The sequence below is a fragment of the Pollicipes pollicipes genome, unplaced genomic scaffold, assembly GCF_011947565.3.
Source record: "Pollicipes pollicipes isolate AB1234 unplaced genomic scaffold, Ppol_2.1 Scaffold_4740;HRSCAF=5597_pilon_pilon_pilon, whole genome shotgun sequence".
Lineage (NCBI taxonomy): Eukaryota > Metazoa > Arthropoda > Thecostraca > Pollicipedomorpha > Pollicipedidae > Pollicipes > Pollicipes pollicipes.
The window spans coordinates 27,964,047-27,986,854 of NW_023596545.1; the positions used below are offsets into that span (position 1 = coordinate 27,964,047).

The following is a 22,808-nucleotide window of genomic DNA, read 5'->3' on the forward strand; positions in this document are numbered from 1 at the left end:
CCTTTTACCTTCGAAACAATAAGCAGAAACCTTCTTTAAGACTGATTTACATTTGATCTTCCATCTTGAATACTCTGCTTGCACTCGGGGCTCTGAAGGTTGGGGGAGCAAACTTACCGTTGGGGGGGAGGGGCAAATGGGGCATGGGGCCCAGCGGCCCACCCAAAATAATGTAAATCGACGCTCGTGGGTTCTCCGTCGCCCAGCGCGTCCGGCCGCCCCCTCCCCAAGCCCCCCCCCCCCCCCCCCCAGAGTCGAGCGTCTGGCGCGAACTGAAGTGGCGCGCTCGGGGGAAGGGGAGGGGCAGTCGCTGGCTAACACGCTTCATGACTTAAGAAGATCTGCTGTAAAAAAGGACAATTACCTTACATCGAGGTGTGTAAAAAGGCCGCCAGATGCGCTTCTCGTGTTCTGTCTGGTTGCCGCAAGTTTGTGTCCGGGTTTTACTCGGATGAGAGCATGTCTGACCCTGAGCATGGTGGTGAAGTGGTCTTGATACTGCTGGTGGCGAGCGCCAGGCGGCGCCAGCGCAGCTGCTGCTCTCCTGTGGTCTTATGTGCGCTGCTTGTGACGAGCTGGTCGACAGCTGGTCGACAGCTGGCAGTGCCGTTTCGGACTGCCCAGACTGATAAAATTCCCTGATAGCTCGTTCGCTCAAAATGTGCATAGGGCTTTATCAATTTTGAAATCAGTGCTGATTGTTTTTTTTCTGGATGAAACCAGCTGGTACTTGTCGACACTGTGGTTCCTTTCTTTGTTGGTGTCATTCGCTATACGGTCTGAGCTGGTTTACATATTCATTATTATGGCGATGCTCTCCGCGTTCTTATATTGCACCAATGTTCATACCGTGGACGCTTGGGGTTTTCACACCTTCGTTAACGGCTATCTTCGAGTCAGGATTGCACATAAATGATCCTTAGGGGTTTTTAAGCCAAGCATTTTTCTATAAAAGATTTTTGCATTTTTGGGCAAAAGTGAATGTTCTTGTCATGGCAAGCATTTTTGCTTCCTATGAAAAGAAAAGCTTTCGTCACTGAGCACTTTTTAATGAATTTTCTTTTCATGGCAAGCCCGGTGGTCGTTTAAGGATCTTCATTCTTAATTAGCATCGCTTCATTCTTATCACTGCTCCGTAGTAGCTACGCACGCCGGTGCAGTCAGCCCGGTGGTTTTAGAATGGCCTATCCAGGCAAGCATCGCTCCGTGATCTTCCTCACGCAAACTCGACCCCAAAGGCCACATCCTTTGTAAGCAACTGGCGTGAAAAGGGACTCACCATTACTTTTTCATCCCTGCGGTTTCAGTATCGGCAGCTGCCCCTTGCCCTCTCCCTGCGCGCCGCCCCATACCGCGTCAAACACCCGACCCTAGGGGGGGGGGGGGGGCTTTGGGGAGCGGTGGCCGAGCGCTGCGTTTTCAGGCCCGATTCGGCGCCCGCTGGATGAGTCGGTATGAAAAGTTCTATACGTTTCGCGTGGCTGGAAAGGGATGAAGCATGGATTATCCAAACATCGTGATGATTTTAAATTCAAAACGGTCATTATTTTTACATCTTGATTTCAGAAAAGGTTAACAAGAAATGTACATAATTTTTACGGATTTTTTGGTTTGTTTAATACACCATTTAGGTGCGTGGTACATACTTCTCTGGGCAATGTTGTTGAAAATTGGCTTTTTCAAAACATCAAAAATGGGAAAACGTCTACAATTTCAAAATGGTGACTCAAAATGCTGCATTTCTCTCAAATTTGTGTTAAGAGCTAGGTAAAATGCTGTAGACAAAATTTCGTCGAAATCCAGGACCGTTGGGTATCAAAAGTGGCCCTTTAATAGGTGAGTTGGCGTGAAATGACCCAGTATACGGCCCGTCCTGAGATGAAGTTGGAGAATACGATGTAGATATGTTGGTGCGTGTCCAACTTAATGCATATGCAAGATGTATACAAGCAGGGCCTTTGGGTACCTTTGCAGCTAAACGGTTGCGGTATCTACAGTATGTAGCCTATGTGGACTAATGAAAGGTCCAGAACTGATCCGCTTCAAACTTGGCTGGTATTAGTAAAAGTAAGGCCGTGTTTAGGTGTATACAGCCTTGGTACAGGAAAGAAGCGGTAATCTGGAAACATACCGAAGGCACGCAAAAGCCACTGTACCACAGGTAAGGTGAAGGCCGGGCAAACTGAAACGGTGCACACATTGGGAACGTCCTGTGGGATGTTAATGCTAAACCTGCCTTTAAATGTTCCTTTGATGAATTCGTCCACATGTGCCACCTTTAAATCATTTGTTTTCCTTTGCAGTACCATTTCCCACTAGCCTGGTCAGAAACTAGGTGACACTGAAAATTCGGACACAACTCAGAGTTTCTTTTAAATTCCGAGCAATGAATGCATGACGGCACATGTTGAAGATCTCCCAGCATTTACAGACATAGCATATTACGGAGTTGGCACGGCATAGAAAGTTAAGCCCTTTGTACCAGCATCAGAAGACAGGGATCTCATTTGGTCCCAACTTGAACCGTACAAAAACCGGAATAAACAGGACCGAACCCCATCATTTGTCGACAGGTTTTTAAAAGTAGTCAGTAAATGTTAGTTCGAAGGCGATACAAAAGTCGCACTATGTTTCAAGCAGCAAGTGCCCACGTCATAGCACTACATTACCGGATATGAGTCCAAAACCGGTCTGCAGCCCAGACCAAGCATTGAGCATATAAAGTGCAGCCCGTGGCTTTGACTCTACTGAAGTCCACGTAAGACACATTCACGCGGTCCTCGAACTGAATATTAAAGAGCATGTTTCTGTATGTAAACGTTCTCGACGAGTCCTGCTTGTAAATCGTTCTGAAATGTTGCTGCCGATCAGTTGCATCTCCTCAAGTCGCATGCTTTTCGAGCCAGATTGCAAATACACCTGCCATGGATCTCTAAAAAGTATGTATCCAGCACAACCGTAACAGCTGATTAATCGCAATTCCAGCAGCCTACGCGGTCATCTCTACTCAACACACATTGCGCACAGTGTTTTGTGTATTACTACAGCTCTTCTCTACCACAACAAACGAAATAAATACACTTATCCACAAATATGGGACATCACACATGCGAGCGTTTCCATGACACGGCAACCCCAAGCCGACGGTTCTCGTTACCGGTAGGCGCCCGGTGCGCCTGGTCCGACATCCGCTCGCTGTGCGGAGGAACCTGGTCCGCCCCGAGCTGAGACCCGATGGCTGGCACATAGCGCCGGCGGTTCAAGTTTTTTAATGGCAGACGCTGGTGGGTGGAGCAGGCTCCGAACAGCTGTGGATGGCTGTAACTCACTCCCGGCCTGACTCAGTGTCGAGCGCCCCATTTAGCACTCGCGGCGTCCCGTAACCTTGGCTAGCAGTCTGCCTGTACCGGTGGCATGACAGGTCTTCAATCCCTCCGCGCAGTTCTCCTCCTGGTGTCCGTAACATGGCTCCAAGCTTTGGCCGCTGACGAGCACCCGGCTCCAGCTCAAGTGTCTGCCTGTGACGACAGCTGACGACACAGCGCTCAGCGCGGGTCATCGAGACGCCGGTGCTCTGGCGACAGCTGACGGCACATCGCCCAGCGCGAGTCACCGAGACCCCGGTGCTCTGGCGACAGCTGGCGACACAGCGCCCAGCGCGAGTCACCGAGACCCCGGTGCTCTGGCGACAGCTGGCGACACAGCGCCCAGCGCGGGTCACCGAAACGCTGGTGCTCTGACGACACCTGACGACACAGCGCCCGGCGTAGGCTACCGAGACGTTGGTGCTCTGAAGACACCTGACGACACAGCGCCCGGCGTAGGCTACCGAGACGCTGGTGCTCTGAAGACAGCCGACGACACAGCGCCCAGCGCGAGTCACCGAGACGCCGGTGCTCTGACGACAGCCGACGAGACGACGCCAGCGCGGCGCGCAGAGCGCAGCTTCTGACGCCGCGCTGTCGAGCGTCTGCTGGCCCCGTCTGCCGCGGCCAGCGCCAGGCCGTCTAATCAGCACGACCAAACGTGGCGTTCCACGGACCTGTCCGCTCCGCTCCGAGGACTCTCCGCCGCGCCGCTGGCAGAGCATCACGGGTTGGGCGGCTGTGAGCCGGCCGGCTCCATAAATTCACGCAAACGGCGGGTAATCGGCCGCTGTTCTGAGATCTGCCTCGGGCGCCACCGAGTGACGCCGATGAGGTGTAGATGACCGGTGGCGCCGCGCCGGGCGTGCCTCTGAGAAGCGCCCCGCCGCCCCTGACACTGTCTGGGTGCGGAGTGACCTACGCGCCACCTGTTGTCGTCCATCCGTCTCGCCCGTGTCACGGAACGTGAGAAGGCAGGATGCTAACCAGCGCAGCCTGACCCGCGGCAGAGATGAGCAGCACCAATGGGTTCAGCGTACTGGCGACCTCAGGTAACGTTTGCTTGAGCGACACCGCCGGTCCGTCTCTCCGACCAGGTGTTACCTTCGCAAACCAATTACCCGCGCACGACTGGACCTGACCGAGGGACATCGATCGTGACATCTAACTTCACCACTGAGCGAACGGTGCAATCTTGAGAACCCACCCCCAGCGCACGAGAACGTGGACACCGGCCATGAATTCAACAACACAGGATCGGCGGCTCACAAAATTCCAAACACACGCCAGCCAGTCGAGATCCCTCCTCGCAGCGAGTACACTAACGCACGGGGAGCTGCACGAGCGGTGCGGGACGCCGGCCGCCTATCGGCGGGCGACCCAGGACTGCGACGACACTAGCGCCATCTCTTGTCGACCCCGGAGCTTGCTGTCGCTGAGCGACGCTTCAGCGGGACGCCTCGGGCGTGGAGAGGTCGACTCCGATCACGCAGCCACGCGTGGAGCGCAGCAGGCGCCGCAGCCGCTGCTGGTACTGCTCCACGAGCACGCGCGACGGCCCGTGGCGCACGTGCTTCACGTGGCACGCGCCGTGCTGCATGCCCGACATGCAGTCCAGGAACTCCTGTCGGCACGGTCGATGTCGGTTGTGCGCGATCATGACGGGGGTCGGGGGAGGAGGTGCGGTAGTCTGGTCTCGGGACGCGCAGACGGTAAGGATGGACCGGGGCATGGAACCAGTCTCGAGCTGCCATTTTTGACGTGTGGGTGCACCAACGCAGTCGGTGTTGGACACTGGTCATCTGCAGGTGTATGGCATTTCAATTTTGATCGCCGTATCCCGGGGCAGGCAATAATTTGGAAGGTAACGCTGGCGTCACGAAAGGGAACATCATCGCACGCATGCATCGCCGTTGGGGACCGGTGGGCCGACGCGAAATATTTGGCTCGCCATTTATCGTCGGCAGCATCTGGAAAAATTAACGTACTCATTGTGCTATCAATGGTAATTGAAAGCCGAGGAATTCATCACGTGTGCTTACGCACGTCGGATATAATTGAATTGCCACCTAATTCTGAAGGCAAAATTAAGCAGCAAGACACCATGCACAGCTGCATGCGTTGTGAAGATGCATTTAATGGGTTACATCGTTATAACGTGCATTTACCTCTTTGGTCGAGCACCTGTTGTCAAATCCAGAATCTGAGGAGAACTGGGCGATGAGACGATTTCCGCATCTTCGCAAAGCCTTGAACAGGCAGATTTCTGCGAATAGGTCACATGGTCAGGTTAAGGTTATATTTTAGAATAGAAGCCACGGGTTATTTTCGTGGCAATCGCAGTGAACGTTGCGGGATTAGGTAGAACAATATTAAAGGGAATGTTCCAGGTTCAAATAATTTGAAGCAGCCGTATTATGAAATAAGCTAAAATGGTAACCGATGGTAAAGTTCATATGATTTAAGTTGAAAAGTCTGCTCTAGACAACACAGCTCGATTTATTTTAATTATACGTTCAACACATTCAGTCAATAGGTTCCTCAATATGTCATTGTTTGATTGCGCAATGGAACATTTGCATGAAGTTGAGGTGCTGCCAAACTAGCCGTACAAAATGGCCACCGTGGCATTCATTTGCAGTACTTCAAACTCGCTAATAGACTGTAGCACGGCGCTGGAAGCGTTTGCAGGGCGAAATATCGTTGTGTGCTCCCTTTTGGCTCTTTCTCGTGGTGTCCTTGCATATTTGTCCGTGAGTTTAAGAAGTTTACCTGCATTCACATCTTCGGTTGTGGCGCTATTCTTATGATATTCGATTACGAGTAGCATTTCCGTTATAACTAGTCACGATGTTCAAGTTCTCATCTTAGGTACCACACAACGTCATTCGTGATTGAGACTTGCACAGCTTGTTCAACATTGGTCGAGTGTCAACTGACGTCCCACGTACTTGGAAATCGCGCTCACGGACTCCAGATCTCAACAGCTTGACGATGTTGTTCTTCCCGGGCTTCAACGTCGCATGGCCTATGAGGTGTTAGGTTTGGAATGACGTTGCTATCGCGTCATGCATGCCCGAATGGCTTTGAAATAGCCTGTACGGAATAGTCTGCACATCATCGCGGGCGTGTGGCTCAGAGGCTAGAGGGCTTTATGTCTTAAGAATTGCAGGGTTGTGACCACAACGAATGATCTTCAAAGTTGCAATTTCAGTTAAAACCCCCTATACAAATGTGGAACACTCCATTTAAGCTCATTAGCATTCGTACCCGATCGTGGGGCTGTCCATTGCTGGTCAAAAAGTTACATCTGGTGTTTACATAAGAAAACAAAACTCAATAACTTCCCAGAGTATGTTACGCGTCGTATATATAGATATAGATATGAATATATATATATATATATATATATATATGCATTGCAGTTTTACTCAAAACACTTCAGTAATACGCGTATGATGAGTCATTGTTTAATATTTGTGCTGTGGACTATAATCCATAATGCGTATGGTGTCATGCGTCCAAACAAGCAGACATGTAGGTACATGGTATACGTATTTATATATGTTACATTATTGTATCAACTATGCGTAATATGCTAGGCATTATTACTACAACGTTGTATGCAAGGTAAGACATATATATATATATATATATATATATATATATATATATGCATATATAGATAGATAGATAGATAGGATAGACAGATGTGTGTGTATATATGTAGTGTATATGTATATACATGCGTGCGTGCGTGCGTGCGTGCGTGCGTGCGTGCGTGCGTGTGTGTGTGTGTGTGTGTGTGTGTGTGTGTGTGTGTGTGTGTGTGTGTGTGTGTGTGTGTGTGTGTGTGTGTGTGTGTGTGTGTGTGTGTGTGTGTGTGTGTGTGTGTGTGTGTGTACACATTCATTTATGTATATGTGTATAACATAAAATGTGATTCGTGATTGAGTGTTACACAGCTTACACAACAATGATTGAATGACTTAATATACGTTGATATGCATTGAGCATACATATATATATATATATATATATATATATATATATATATATATCTATATATCTATATATCTATATATCTATATATCTATCTATATCTATATACATAATATCTGTTCTTTTCCGTCCGATTTAGTTGGTGTTTTTAAATCAGTCCTTTTGACATCTGCCTCTCAAGTCATACCATTTCTGTTGTTTAGACGCTTCTTCTTCATCATCGTCTTGTGATGTATGTGCTGAAGATGCAGCAGATGTTTGAGATTGGCGTTTTTCCCAGAGAGGAGGTCTTTTGAGGTGCCATAGTCTCGATATGCTGGGCTGTATCGGTCGTCATCGAAATTATCACTGTAATAAAAGCATCAGCATCAGTGGCATGAGGCATTGGCTCATGGGCGTTAACGCATTTGAGAGATAGCGGGAAGGTCTGAACCTGGATAGCACATTCTGGTCCAAAATGACGTGTTAATGTGTGGAAAATTGCAAACATGTCTGTGTTTTCGTGAGAACATGGGAGGCAAAAGACTGTTTTAGTAAAATAGCCGCTTGCTCTCTAGCCGTCATTAGTGGGAAATTAGAACTTGGGGCATCCGCATAATCACTATCATTGACATCATCACGACACAGACGGCTGTCAAGACTTGTCAAGACAAGACAAGTGACTAGACGAAACAAGATGACAAGACCCAAAGTGACACAATTTCATTAAATGGTAAATGCATGGCTGTGCAGCGCGGTGGTACTTCACGCGATAACCTTCACGCTGGTGCCTCTTACGGACTCGGCGGCTCTTCCGTATTTCATCCAATTTTGGGAATCGTCAAGCTGTGGCAGTTTTCGTTTCATAAAAGGGTGTTGTGCGATAGTCTTCGAAATTATAGGAACACAAATCAAAACGAAACCAATCCTTCACGAGGTCTCAACACAGGCTGAACGAGGTATGTATCGGCCTCCACCTCCTAGCTAATTTCTTTTATCTCTAAGGAAATATCCCGATCTCCATCCTGATGCCTGCCATCCTGCAAAGCAAATTAACCAATAGCTGTGTTCAAACGTTGCTGAAGCGTGTTCTTGCACAATGTGACCCCGCGCTTCCACGACGTTCCGCATATCGTAGCCTCGAGACATAGGTAACCACTTGTTCGCTCACCTGCTTCCTTCTGTCTGCATGATTTTGTGACGCGGAAATATCCTCCCATAGCCGCATCAGTTCTAGACGGAGCCAGAATGTAGGGCAATTTGTTTTGACTGAGATATCTTACACGTCGCCAACGTGCTATCCTCAAATCACCGTTTCACAACGAACTTTTTTTGTTCCCGGTGCCCTTGAAATCATTGGAATATAACGGACGGTAAACAGAATGCTTCGCTGCCAGAACCAGTTTGCTTTCGCCGACAGCGCCGTACTTTTTTAATACAGTGTTTTGTGGCACGCACAATATGTGCATTATATATATATATCTATATATATATATATATATATATATATATATATATATGTACCTATATATACATGCATATTTATATAAACACATATATACATGTACGTTACACATGCGAGCATAATTACCCGCAGGTTCACTGACCCCTTCCCGCTGGCGAAGCATTAGACCTGAGTTGGGGTTCTCGGGTCTGCACTCTTATCTCTGAGTCATAAGTACCCTGGCCGCAAACGAGAGTTACACGCAAGTAAACTACCGTTTCACGTGGCGGATAATGTTCTTAGCTTCTCCAAGACAATTTTACTGGTCGATTCACTTAGGTCACTGAAATGCAACAGCTCACAGCCTATCACTGTTGCAAGACGTGCCAAATATTACGTGGTCTGAAAAAAACGATGAAATGCTGCGCATGTACTCAGTTCCCGCCAAAAAAAGGCCTCAGAAATACAAAACTGTCGGCGGAAGGCAGCCCCCTCTCCCGCCAATCATGTTTTCAACAAGCGTCACCGCAACCTCTGCTCGATCGGTGCGTACAGAACACCGAGGCCGCTCTCTCGCGAGTAACGCAGCCCACCGTACCGCGAGCGTCCCGCCGCGTCACGAGCCGCTGCTGTGCCGTCCCGTCACACGGTTACCTGTCGCGCTGGGTGCGCTCGTGTCTGAGCACGTTGGCCAGGCTGGTGATGCGACGGCCCTGACCCCTGAGACGGCGGTGCCAGGAGCCGTCGGCGGCGCGCAGACACAGCAGCAGCGCCAGCAGCAGAACGGACCGGCCTGAGGCGCGCATGGTCTGCGGAGGGGAGACGCGCTGAGTCAGCGGAGCAGGGCCCCGGTCGGGCAGCACGCGCGGACTAGGGGAAGCCCTCAGGTCAGCAGGGGCCGCGCGTCACACGGCTGCCGTGGACTCGGGTCAGGCAGCATGTTTAGCGCAGGCTGCACAGATCATGGTACAGGCAGCAGCGAGACGAAGATCTTTGGAGCGGTGTCTTGGCTCGTTCGCTTAGTTGGTCAGCATCTTCCTTAGTTACTTCGAGCCATTCGAGACATCCAGAAAAAGCCGCTTGTGGAAACGGAAGGCGTTCTGTTTAAAGTTTGAGCCTCATTTGCTGGTTACAAGTTCCCAGCAGCATGCAAGCGAGCAACAGTGGCATTTGCATGATGCTGTGATTAGACGCCTTCCCTGCGCCGCTTTAAACGTTCTCTCACGTTCTCTTGTTTGATCATTGATAGATACTTGGCATGCCCAGCTTGAGCACATTATTTGTCTCTCTTTTCCCAGCGCTCGATTTTCATTGTTTTTCTTCCGATGCTGGAAGAGGTACAAACAACCATTTGACTAATGTGGTGTGTAGGGAATCGACAAAGTACATAAGTGGTTTGCAAACCCGGTACAGTTTCTCCCATTGGGTCACCTCCGTCATCTCAGATGATGCGACACGAAGGAATAAACGTAACAAACCCTCTTGCATTTCATGGTCGTTAAGTGACACTAAGCGACTAATCACGAGACGAAAGTAACGATGCCTCAAAAGGACAGCGCTCGTTAATCTCCTTGAAAGCTTCCTGGTAACTCGCCCCCGTGTTGTTGGCCGCTTGTTGCGTCAAGCCATGGACTCAGCGGCTGCTCAAGTCGGCCCCACCATGACTTATAATTAGCAACGACATTAATGTATTAATGTTATGGTGCCGGAAGCATTACACGTAATAGCGCATCTGGCAGCAAAAAATAAAAGCACGACAGAATTTACTAGGTGCAAATGGGTGAAAATATTTTCCTGCCTAAACGTTCGGCTAAGTCCGATTTGCATGCGACGAATTTCGCTTGACATTCTTCCGCGCGAAGAATCAAGCATCCCTGATATCCTAGAAACTGCCGAACCGGTTTCTGGTGGAGGTATTAAACGTACGCCCGTAGTCGAAACCACCTTTTCTTTCCGAAACCGTTATCATACGGCGTCAGTGTGGCACTCAAGAGGTCAAGAAGCCCTGAAATTTAAACTGATCTTTCTCCACAGAACCAAGCATCTCATACTCCCGCATTCCTTTCCACTTCAATGCCACGATTACGATCCGCCCAAAAGTGTATGTGTACTGCGCGGTCTAATTCGGAGTCAGTGTTGGATGCAGAGTCCTCAAAATTATGCGTTAATAAAATGAGATGTTAGTGAGTAAGTCGTTGCAATGCAAATTTTCCCAGCAACAAGCTCTGCTTAGCTGGGTGGACTCCCTGGACATCCAGCTCAAAACCCAGCACAAAAATGACCAGGTAATTGCCTCCTCCGACTTGTGACTGTATAGCCCTTACTAACACGGGGAATTGAGTGGTTGTAGATTATTGGGCGGTTGTAGCGGGCTGTCATCAGCTGACTTTGGCTAATGACTACTTTAAGCCTTTTCATCTATGATTTTTCCCTACCTATCACATAACACAATTCCTTCAGGTCTGCTCCACCTCTTCGCCTGTTTTTTTTAACGTTTGTTTCATCTTCCTAGCTGGGAGTGCCGCGACTTGATTTTATGTTTTCTGGTGTTAACGTACGGTTTACTGCGTCGCTGGGATTGAGCGAGGGGCACTCCTGGTTACCTGTTCTTGGGTAACGGCGTAGAAAAAAAAGCAAATCAGTGTTTGTTGTCCAGCCTCACACTGTGATAGGTGAATGTGAGTCCAGTCCTGGCAAAGGCTCGGATCAGTGGCGGATGAAGAATATACGAAATGGGGAGATGGGAGGAAAATATCATTAGCGCAGTCCTTAGATGCGTATAAATTATAAACGCTACCTCTCTTTTTAATACGTGTTGCACTGCCACCGGCTTTGTCGCTTGATTCAGTCGTCTCTGCAACTTTTGACCCCTGTCGCGATGCCGTAGCCGCTTTGTTATCAACAAATAACCTGTTCAAAACTTTCCTGATACGTACCTAAGCATGAATGTATGAGTTCTATTATAGCATATCTGCCCCTACCCCTGTCACATATAGCCCTTACCCTGGCACGTATAGCCCCAGTGCTGTCACATATAGTCCCTGCCCTGTCGCATATATCCACTGCTCTGTCATATGTAGTCCCTGTCCACGTCACATTTTTTACACTTATGCCATGTTTTTGCAGTCGGCACCGAGCACTAGGGCAGAAATAAGGTAGCAGCCATTACATGGACAGACTGATTTCGGTACCGAAAACAACGTCGATTCATAATGGCCATGTATCCCTTCCATTCCTTTCCACTCAGCATATGACAATGCAGTCTTCAGCAAGTACGCTGGATGATTGTTCGTAGAAGATTCGATTATACAAGATTTCCTATCGAGTATAGGGTTTCCTTGGTGAGAAATGACCTGTCATTGCATGCCTCTGAAAGCCCGCATTCTCCTCAGCAAAGTAGGGTACAAATTTGCGTCAGGATTGAGTTGATGCCGAATTGGTGGTCGAGAAAAGTCAACAGATTTCAACACTGCAGCCGGAATGGCTTGGGATGGCGTGAGGAAAGCCAGAATCGGGCCGAATCAGGGCCCACGCAAAAAAGGGCCAAGCTTACTACCCAATCAGTTCAGAGCCCTGCTACAAGCCTAAAAAACAAGCTTGCATTCACACACAAAAGTTTGCAGTGCAAGTTTGCATTAGGTGAGAATGGGCACAGCAATGCCCATATACGTGCCTGCGATCACAAAACAGCGACGCAGCCTCTGCAACCTGTAACGGCCACGAGCACCGCCGCGGTCGGCGTAGTTCCCGTACTTCCCAGGTTCGAGTGGAGGTATTGCCCGCCCTCACCCAGGGGCGGACTCAGCACCGGATCTTGGGAGGTACCAACGTCCGGTTGGGTGGCCAGACTCCAAGTCTGGTACCAGCCACACTAAAATCAAGCTGGTGTTTTCAATCGTCTTAGAAGAGATTGTGTCCCGGTTGCCCCCCCCCCCGCGCCTCCCGCGCCTCCTTAGGCCCGCCTCTGACCGTCAGTTAATGGGTCGCACGGGTCCGGCCGGAAGAGTCACATCCGTGTGAGCTCACACCGCGCCGCGGGCCTGGGAAGGCCGGTCAGGCGGGGCGCGGCAGGCGCCGCACCGCAGCGGCAAGTCGGGCCGTCACCCGATGACGCCGGCCCGGCCCGCCCGGCCGCGACCGCACGTCGGGCCTTCCCGGCGCAGCGAGGCTCTGGTCCGGGCGGCCAGGGCCTCCGGGGCCGGCGCTGGCGTCCGAAGGCCGGCTGCCGGCGCGCTGGGAGCCGATCGCCCGCGGGCGTCCCGGTGCAGCCTCACGGTCGCCCCTGATCGGCTGTAAACCGTGCAGCGAGGCCGCCAGCGTCCGGCCGCGCTGGGGGTGACGCCGATGGGCCGTCTGGAGACGTCAGCGGGGTGTCTGGGCGGGAGTCCGGCCCTGAGGCCCGTCTGAGGACCCAGTCTGAGGCCCGCCTGTGTCCTCGTCTGAGGCCTGCTTGTCCGCATCTGAGGCCTGCTTGTGTCATCATCTGAGGCCTGCTTGTGTCCTCATCTGGGGCCTTCCTGTGTCACGATCTAAAGCCTGTCTGTGTCATCATCTGAGGCCTGCCTGTGTCCTCGTCTGAGGCCTGCTTGTCCGCATCTGAGGCCTGCTTGTGTCATCATCTGAGGCCTGCCTGTGTTATCATCTGAGGCCTGCTTGTGTCCTCATCTGAAGCCTTCCTGTGTCACGATCTAAGGCCTGTCTGTGTCATCATCTGAGGCCAGCCTGTGTCCTCATCTGGGGTCTGTCTGTGTCATCATCTGAGGTCTGTCTGTGTCATCATCTGAGACCTGCCCGTGTCCTCGATGCGACACCTGTCTAGGTCAATTCAAGCGCGAGACTCACTTTAGCCGCAGTCTGAGACCTGTAGTCCGCGTCTGAGACCTATGGTCCCCAGTCTGAGACCTGTGGTCCGTGTCTGAGACCTGCGGCCCGCGGTCTGATACCTGTGGTCCGCAGTCTGATACCCGTCTTCACGCTATCTGGGAATCCACGTGGACTGCGTGTCGTGGCCGGCGAAAGCTCCCCGTGTTCATGTCGTTCATGGCATTTGGGCCTCGCCTGGATCCGTATGAACTCATGGACTTAGGGATGGTCATGACCTGTGGTTACGTCTAACTGTATCCAATTACATCGCTAATTGGGCCCATCCGGATGTTCGTTTCGCACTCGAGCCTGCCTGGTGGGCGAAGCTGCCTGCTTTCGCCGCGATCCGGCGCCACGCAGGCTCAGCGGAGCTTCTGGGAGACTTCCGCGAGCGGTGCCGTCCACCTGGCTTCGTGAGGACGGACTTCCCGCCTCGACAGATCAGGTGATGACCTCCCGGCGTGTGACGCGATGAAGCCCACAGATAAGGAGCATCTAGCGACTGGTTCCTGCAGCGGCTGCACGACACCCGACAGCGGCGGGTCACCCCCGCGCCGCGAGGGTCGGCGCCCCGCCCGCGCGGCGGCGCCCGTGAGCCGCCTGGCGACACTGTCCCGGGCACGTGGCCGGAGCGGCGTCCGGCCGGCAGACGGCTGCAGCAGATCACGGACCGCGTAATCGGCTTCGTGATCCGTCCCGCCATGCACGGGATGCAGGTGTGCTCAACGCGGCGCTCGGGTCCGGTCCGGAGACGGTCCGGCGGGTTTGCAGCGGTGGGCGCGGCGGTGGGCGGGGAAAGCGCCGGTCCCGCCGACCGCGCCGCTGAGGTCATCCGGGTCAGGTCGGCGGATTAAAAGGAGGGGCGAACTGGACCGGGCACCGTTATCGCTCGGAATTATAGGCTGTGGCGGCCGATGGCCGCTGCGGAGCGGCGAGTCATATCCAGTTTTGACGTCGTGCGATTGTGTAATTGGCGCAAAGATCGCGCCATGGGTCTTCTGCTGTGCGCCATTCTTCTTTCGTTTTCGCAGGAACACATCGCATGCTGTGGCGTGTTTGAGAGACACGTAATGGTGCACGAGCGATCGTTTGGAGCCGAGACGTACTCGGGACGTAATTGGCTGTGAAAGACGACCTTGGAACAACATGACAAACAGGGCGCGTGATTAGCAAGTGTCGCTAGATCAATCCTGTGAAATAGCTGCCATCCAAATCTTCGCACAAAAGCTGTGAAATTTGGCTCTTTCATTGGTTCTCCCATTTGAAACTGTCATTTTAAGAGCTACGTGGACAGTGATAAGCCCAATAAGGGGAGGAGGAGGAGGCGCCGTCATGCGACCCGGGAAGTTGAAAATGCAGAGTTTTTCTCATTAGCTTTTGTCTTCAGATTTCAGGTTGATCTACGAGTGGTTGGCGTGATATGCTGAGCTTGCCCTCCTCAGATTAGGTGTTAACCCAGTGCTCCATGCCCCTGGTTAATCCGCTGACTGCAACCTACGCAACGCACGCTAGTGACGGCTTATATTCTGAGGCTCGATGTCAACATTGATCTCGCATGGCCCCTAATACTTCTGCTTTCACCAGAACGCGGCCAGTGCAAGTCCCTGTTGTCCATGTTGTCCGTGTAGCCACATGACAACCTTGCACGAGCGAACCGCGGTCATCGTGAGCCCAGCTTTCAATCACACGAGAGCTCCGCCGTGCTGTCCCGACATTTTACATTTTGTTATGAGATCCAGGCAACTTCCTGATGACGCGGCGCAAGCGCACCTCTGCCGTCGTCAGGCATCGCGGGCGTAAGCGGGTGATAGCCATCTGGTCTGGTCTGCACCAGCTGACAGCCGTGGGCGCCCCGACTTCTGACGTCAATGCAGCTTCACAGCCTGACGGTTTGGCTGTAAATGTACGCGTGTTTATGAACACGCCGAAGCTCGCGCTGTGCTCGGACTATGGCATCCCGAATGCTCGCACTATCTGTGTGTCGCATCTGCTCATCGTCTGTCTTCCTCGTCATTGGTCGCATCATTCTGATTCGCTACCTCACGTCAGTGCGTGACACCTCGCCGCCAGTCTCCCCTGAGTAAGCGACTTGTCATTGGGGCCCAGTCCAGCGCACGCCGCTTCGTTGTCGGTCTCACTCGAGAACGTAACCTCCTCCCGAAGTCTCATCTGATCAAGTAACTTACCGTCGTCAGCCCTGCCTGACAACGCAGCTGTCTTTAGTCCCATCTGAGGAAGTGGCTGGTCCGTTGGACTCAGTTCCACCAAGTCAGTTCCACCTTAGTACGTGTCTTTCCGCTGTCGATTTCACCTCAACATGTGCATCTCTGTCGTCAATCTCACGTGAGAGCGTCACAGCCACCTGCGAGCGTGACTCCCTGCCATCAGTCTCACCTGAGGACGTGACCCCCTGTCGTCAGTCTCACATGAGAACGTGACTCCCGCCTGCGCACGTGGCTCCCTGTCGTCAATTTCACCCGAGAGCGTGACTCCCTGTCCTCCTTCTCACCCGTGAACGTGACTCCATGTCGTCAGTCTCACCTGAGAACGTGAGTCCCCGTCGCCAGTCTCACCTGAGCCGTTGCTTGGCCTGTCTTCAGTATGGCCTCAGTCGCGCGTGTCTCGCTGCCGTCGGCTTCGCGCCCGCGCCTCCAACCCAGCCGAGCGCCTGCGATACACTGGCGCTCTCTCCGCCGCGCCGTACTCCCACGGTCCGAGGGGCACAGTGGGCGGGGCCTCTGCCGCTTCTCGACTCGCGTGAACCTCCCCCGGCGTGCCCGCGGGCTGTGAGCCAGCGAATGGGAGGTGGGGGTGGGAGAGTGTGGCGTGGGAACCGTTAGAGGTCGTGGATGCGCTCTTAGGTGGGAGCCTAGGAAGCCGATTTGATTGGTGGCTGTTATTCATGCGAATGACGGGAGTGCTGCTTGAGGGGCTGATAGAAGCTGCATAACTGTCCCGAAATACCCTTGCGTGCACTGCGAGAGACGATCACGCAATTCAAATGCCGACGAAGCTAACAAGTAATGGTGATACGGATTTGAGTTAACGGGTTCCATTTCGCTGCAACCCTATTAGTTGGGAAAAAGCCTGTAAGTCTAAGACTTCCGAAATCAGCAAACCTGTTGTGGCAGTGCTGGCTGTTTCCTCCGTATATACTGCGCCGCTGTCGTTTGCATTCTTGTTGTTGCTTCTTGTCCAAGGGACTCCGATTCTCTACCCATCTCACATCACCTGGTGGCTCATTGGATTCGTTATGGAATGTTTGCTCCATCATACAGGATTGTAGCAATGAGGGGGGGGGGGGGCTACTGGTGTCATGGCTCTGAGTGAAGAGGCTTACGCTAGTTACTGGAGGGTTCATTTTCAGGTGTTCGGAGACCCCGAGGACAATTCTGACCTTGCGCCGCTGTCATCTGACACGATCTGACACTCTAATTGCACCCACTTCTTCTGGACTGTGCTCCCTGAGAAAGTTGAAAACGGTGTTTACTGCTATATTTATTAGATTGCACCACACATCAAAATCCGCGACAGCAATATATTCACAATTTACATCACACAATATTTCCGATAGAGCCACAAGTACCCTGTACCGGACGCTGGTAATGTTTGCGACATACTGAACGCGTAGCCAGGCTGACACAGCTTTGGTCTATTGATGGAGTATCCCAGCTGATTGCACTCTTCAAGACTTCCACTATACGGCGGTTATCCTACTTCCAGGCAATTTTCGCAGCCAGGGGTGATACTAGTGGACGAGTCACTCTTGATATGGGCATGTTCACCCTTCACATGGGCTTTCACGTTGGTATGGCTTAATTTGAATTTATCGGTTCACGAAGATGGCTGCTTTTTACGGAAATTCGCCACGACAATAATAACGATCTGTGACCCCAGCCCCTCGTAGGTACAGATCGTCATGCTTCGATGCCCTTAAAAATGTAATGTTCAGCTTAGGCTGCGCTTTGGTGGAACAGCCCACCTGGAAGTCTCTTTCCGCGCTGTTTGCTGTCTGAGCCCCATGTGATCACAGGCTGAGTGGGCCCGACTGTCCGTGACGTGTGGCTCTGTGCGTTGGCCGGTCGTCCGATGTTCAGTGGGTGGTCACAGCTGGCTTAAAGCGCGACGCCAGCGCCGCCACGCGGCCGCAGCGGCGAAAGGATGGCGCTGCGGGCGCTGTGGCGGGTCCGCTTGTAGCGGGTGCCGTCTCCGGTACGCACGCAGTCATGGTAGGCCTGGATCAGGCCGAGCAGCTCGCCAGATGCCTCGCGGTCTCGCTCCAGCGCCGCCATCAGCTGACTCATCGACAGGCCCTCTGTGCGCGGACGAGTGGGGAGGGGGGAGGGGGAGGGAGAGTCAGTGACGAACTCGCCACCGCTGGCCGCCGCACTCCGATCTGTATCGTTTTAGGGTAAACGTGACACCTAGCTTAATATGCAAAAATGTTATATTTGAGGCAAGTTGTTGGTCTTTAGGTACAAACATACAATTTGTAATTGCATGCCTCGAAACTAAGTCATAAAAGCCGTTGCCGATCGTTTTCGCATAAGTGATTTATGCACGCATGCAAACGCATCGGTGAGCTGCCGGTGACGCCTTCCGAGTTGTTCCGCTTACCCTTAATGAAATAATCACTGCTGCAAGCATCACTGTAACCGTTTGAACTCATTATTGAAAGGGTTCTCCCCTCCGAATACGACACCTATTTTGGCCCGTAAGAAGCCGGGGAATGAGATGTTGCGCGCCCACATCAACCGGGGCCGGAAGGGGGCATCCACGCGCAGCTCAGCTGAGAGGAGGGCAGCAAGACGGGCGCCGGATACTGACGGAACTGCTGGGCGGCGCTGATGAGGGTGACCAGCGGGTTCTGGCCGCAGCCGTCCGAGCTCTCGCCGGCGCGGGCCAGCAGCAGGCGGCCAGTGCTGCCCGACAGCAGCAGCGTGACCAGCAGCAGGCTCCGGCTGAGTGGGCTGCAGTTCTGCCGGCACAGGCCCGGACGCGTCGGCGTCGGCTGCCGCGCGGGCGGTGTGTGCGCGTGCAGGTGCGGGGAGCGGGGAAAGAAAGTGGGAGATTAGTTAGAGAACCGCGACAAGTTACAACGCAAACAACGCCCGAAGCACTATACTAATAAGCCGCGGGAAAAATAAAAATTCGGTGTTTTAATGGAAAGACAGCCGAACCGCGGAAGCGCACGATATGTGAGCGTCTGGGCAAGAAAACGCGCACAAGGAAAGTCTAACGCGGCCATGTAAAGCTTCTGGACTGTGAACATGTCGGCAGGGAATACGACGCCGTCAGATATGGTATGCGTAATATACAGACATATGACTGGATGCATGGTCTGGTCGGGTACCAGAATCTGAATTCGGTCATGAAGTGCTTCTATGTGCTACGATATTCACCCTTTGGCTCATGCTGATCGGTGTGTCGACACTGGCGTCACTTTGGTGAACTGATTGTGATTAGATGCTGGTATGAAATCCAGGAATATGCAAGCTCGTCACCAACACTAGAGACTTCATGCTGTCAAGACTGCTTAAGATAGTCTGTGATGTCTTGCTACACGAGTGCACTATGATTTGCTCAGTTTCAGCCATTTCATACGAGTCAACCGTGCGACCTCCAGCAAATACCGTCGTATTTTGGATTGCATCACTTTGATCCCCATCAATGTGAACAGGGAGAGGGAGCGGGAGAGAGAGAGAGAGAGAGGGAGAGAGAGAGAGAGAGAGAGAGAGAGAGAGAGAGAGAGAGAGAGAGAGAGAGAGAGAGGGAGAGAGAGAGAGAAATAGACAGACTGACAGACAGACTGACAGACAGACGGACAGACAGACAGACAGACAGACAGACAGACAGACAGACAGACAGACTTGTCCAACAGAATCAGTGACGGACGCGGCACATCAAGAAGTGACGAAACCCAGCGGTGTGGCGACGTTCTGGGGACTAGCAGAATTCGACTATATCGCTCTTTTTGTATGAACTCCTCTGTGGCCAAATGAACAATGCACGATTAGTCGCGTTGGTATCGCACAAAAACGTTACCAAGCAGATATGTACCGAGGCCCAAAGGGATCCCGGATCCTAAAAGATTCTTGAAAAATGCTTTACTGGTTCATACACCCTGCAAAATTACTATGGAAAATAAAAGTGCCCGTCCTGCATGTACAAGTATTTCAGCAGCGGACTTGGGCTACTAAGAGATGGCTGGAAAACAATATTTGTAACATCGGGCAATATTTTACCCCAAAAAACGAAAAGTATTCTGAATTCCAGAGGCTTCTTGACAAAATTTGTAACAGATCAGGGCCCTGGAGGATCCCGAAACACTCCTTCGCTGACGGAAAGCTTCTTTCCCATTTAAGACATAGAACCTGATAGATCAGGTAAAGAAAAAGTTTTAAATACAAGGAAATTTGTGCGGAAGATTATCATGGAAAGAACCTATCTCGCATTGGTGATAAATAGTAACTAAGAAATCTTGGTTCTACGCCGAGCCAGCAGTCTGGGAAATGCTCAAAAAAATCACTAACGTTACAAAAGTGAATCCAAGGCGACCCTTGGACACAGCATAAACGCAAGTTCTGGATATCATTCGATATTCCGAAAAAAAATTTAAAATGAATCGTGGTTCACGTATGCTTTCCGACAACACTCTGACAGGATTGAAGAGCAAAACAAATCGTTCGGCAACACATCAATATAGGTCCGGCATTTCGGATTCCCGGACATGTTAAAGCTGGCCATGGATTCCACAGGAGCTTGAGGGACACAGCCCGGGTTTTGGGAGCCATTCCTGGCACCCAAGTTCATTGCTGCTGCCAAGATTGTGCACCGTGTTGGTGCGCAACCCATCTTTCGGCAGCGGCTCCTGTGTAACGTCTCCAAACCCAGCAACTTTCCAGATGCCCTCACAGCATCAGGCGAAGCCCAGCGCCGTGATGGAACCTACCATGATGTGGGTCCTCTGGGCGGTCACTGCACTACGCTGAGCTCCTGCAGGCGGTGCCGGGGTCGCTCTGTCGCCTGTGTGCGCTCACCTGGGTATTTATCTGCCGCGGTCTCCAGCGGCGTCCCCATTCAAACGGCCAAGTGCCCCGTAATGAGACTCAACAGCCCACGGCACCCCCGGCCGAAATAGCCCGCAGGCGCGCCAGGGGTGGACGTCTTCTCGTGACCTTCCCCATCATCACCGGCTGGCCGGTCAGCTGACCGGGGACGTGCCGCTGGTCACCCTGCGGAAGATCGCGTGTTAAAACGCGCGCTTGCGGGGTGGGTGGTGTTGCTGACTTATTTTGATGGTATGTGTTGCATTGACTTAAGAATACGGGTTGTCAGCGGATATACACATAGTTTAAACGTACTCATGTTCTATTCTCCCGTATGGATGTAGTAAATGTGCAACCTCGCATACGTCCGTCAACGATGCTTCTAGTTCAAACCTAAAAATTGTTCATGCTGGCTCTGATGCCATGCGTATCAGCTCTTGACGACCACTCCTCTGAAGACCATTGTTGAACCTTTGGGCAATGGTTGAAATGCGCAGTCTCATACCAATGCATCAATGATGCATCATCTGCAGATCTAAGATCGGCTATATGGTTGCCGTGAGAGGTAAGGTGTCTTTAACTTTAGCTGTCTCACATTTTAAAGTTGCCACCTAATCTCCAGGCATTAAAAGGATTCAATATGCTGTAGGTGGTTACCGATAACTTTGTCTGCAATGCATCGAATGCAAATTATGAAAACGGTTAAAAACGGTTAAAACGGTAACGGTAACGGAAAACGGTGAAAACGGTAATTACGGAAAACGGAAAACGGAAAACGGAAAACGGTGTCGACGAAGCATCAGGTAAGGGCGATTTTGGCGACGTGGCCTGTAATCGTTGGCGCTTGGAATGCGTGCAATTATTAACGAAGTCCTCGGTAATGTATATTCTTTTTAAGATGTGCTTAATGCGAATTTCAAATGACTGCACGGTCAATGTGACGTTGGACACATAAACTTCTAACGAACCGACCTGCAAATACCATGATTTAGCCTTGAAACATTTGGGGGGTTAAGCACGCAGTTAGCGACAATTTACGTTCGATAGCTAAATACATGTATGTAGAACAATAATGCATTGATTGCAAATAGCGGAGCAACTGTGTTTTGCAAGCGTGCAGTCTGTTGTTGAATATTGCCCCGTGGTGCGGGCGGGGACGACCAATGTCCACGCAATGCGAGCTGATCGAGCGCAGCACAGCCATCTTCCTTGGTAACCTACTAACGCACTTCTCGACAACACCTTACCTTTCATATGTCAGCCTTCTGCTTCGTCTCAAAATTACATTCCCTAGCTGCACGAAAAGTGCAATGCGATATAGTCTTCCTGAGAAACATTATCTAATGGAAACTGGACCCTTAAGTCTTCCCAGGCGCTGATTCTCCTTGCAAGTGGCTCCTCGATCAGCCTACACCCAAGCTCTGTTCACCATACCTCGATTAGCCCACGCCCAAACTCCGTTCACTGTATCTCGCGCTTGTGTCAAGGCTAAGCACAGCAATTTGTTCTGCGAGATGATAGGCGTTGTGAGCACTCGTTTCTGTGAAGTGCTGCGTGCATGTGATTGGTCGCGAGTTAACGCATCGATCCAAAACATTTCGACATGTTTTTTTTTCTCCCAAGCGTCAGGGTCAATGTAATAGTTACAATACCTCGCTGCAAGTAAAGACTCGCAAGAAATAATTATGTATCCGTACGTATAAAGTGCGGACGCAATTGTTCCTGATCAAATGCACGTAAGGTACCAAGTTCGTGTGGCAGAGCTACGTACGCAAAAGTTCGCAGGCGAAGTACGTAAGCAAAGGTTCGTATGGTTTAAATTACGTATATATGAAATATTCTTGTTAAAAAAGGTCGTCGGGACAAACGTTTGCACACGAGAAGTTCGTATCATTTAAGTATATACACAATTGTTCGCATGCAAATGAAGTTACATAACTGTTGCGGACGATGAAGCTCGTTTCACAAAAGTACGTGCGCAAGAATCCGTTAGCACTGATCACAAATTAATATGTTTCTATGCGCGATGCGCCAATGGGGAGTGCTTCGGGACCGATCGAACACCTGCGTGCCAAATCATGTACCAGCGGTTCGCAGATTTTGCCG

The 22,808-nt window shown here is 51.4% G+C and overlaps 1 protein-coding gene across 1 annotated transcript; it reads right to left on the reverse strand.

Annotated features, from left to right (window-relative positions):
- Positions 1–3,156: 3,156 nt before the first annotated feature.
- On the reverse strand, positions 3,157–16,310 carry LOC119099076 (uncharacterized). Its single transcript, XM_037222129.1, has 5 exons — positions 16,227–16,310; positions 9,445–9,599; positions 7,555–7,715; positions 5,534–5,631; positions 3,157–4,989 (listed from the first exon to the last, which is right to left on the reverse strand). The coding sequence occupies exons 2-5, from the start codon at positions 9,594–9,596 to the stop codon at positions 4,813–4,815; spliced, it is 588 nt and encodes a 195-aa protein (XP_037078024.1). The 5' UTR covers positions 9,597–9,599; positions 16,227–16,310; the 3' UTR covers positions 3,157–4,812.
- Between the last annotated feature and the right edge of the window lie 6,498 nt (positions 16,311–22,808).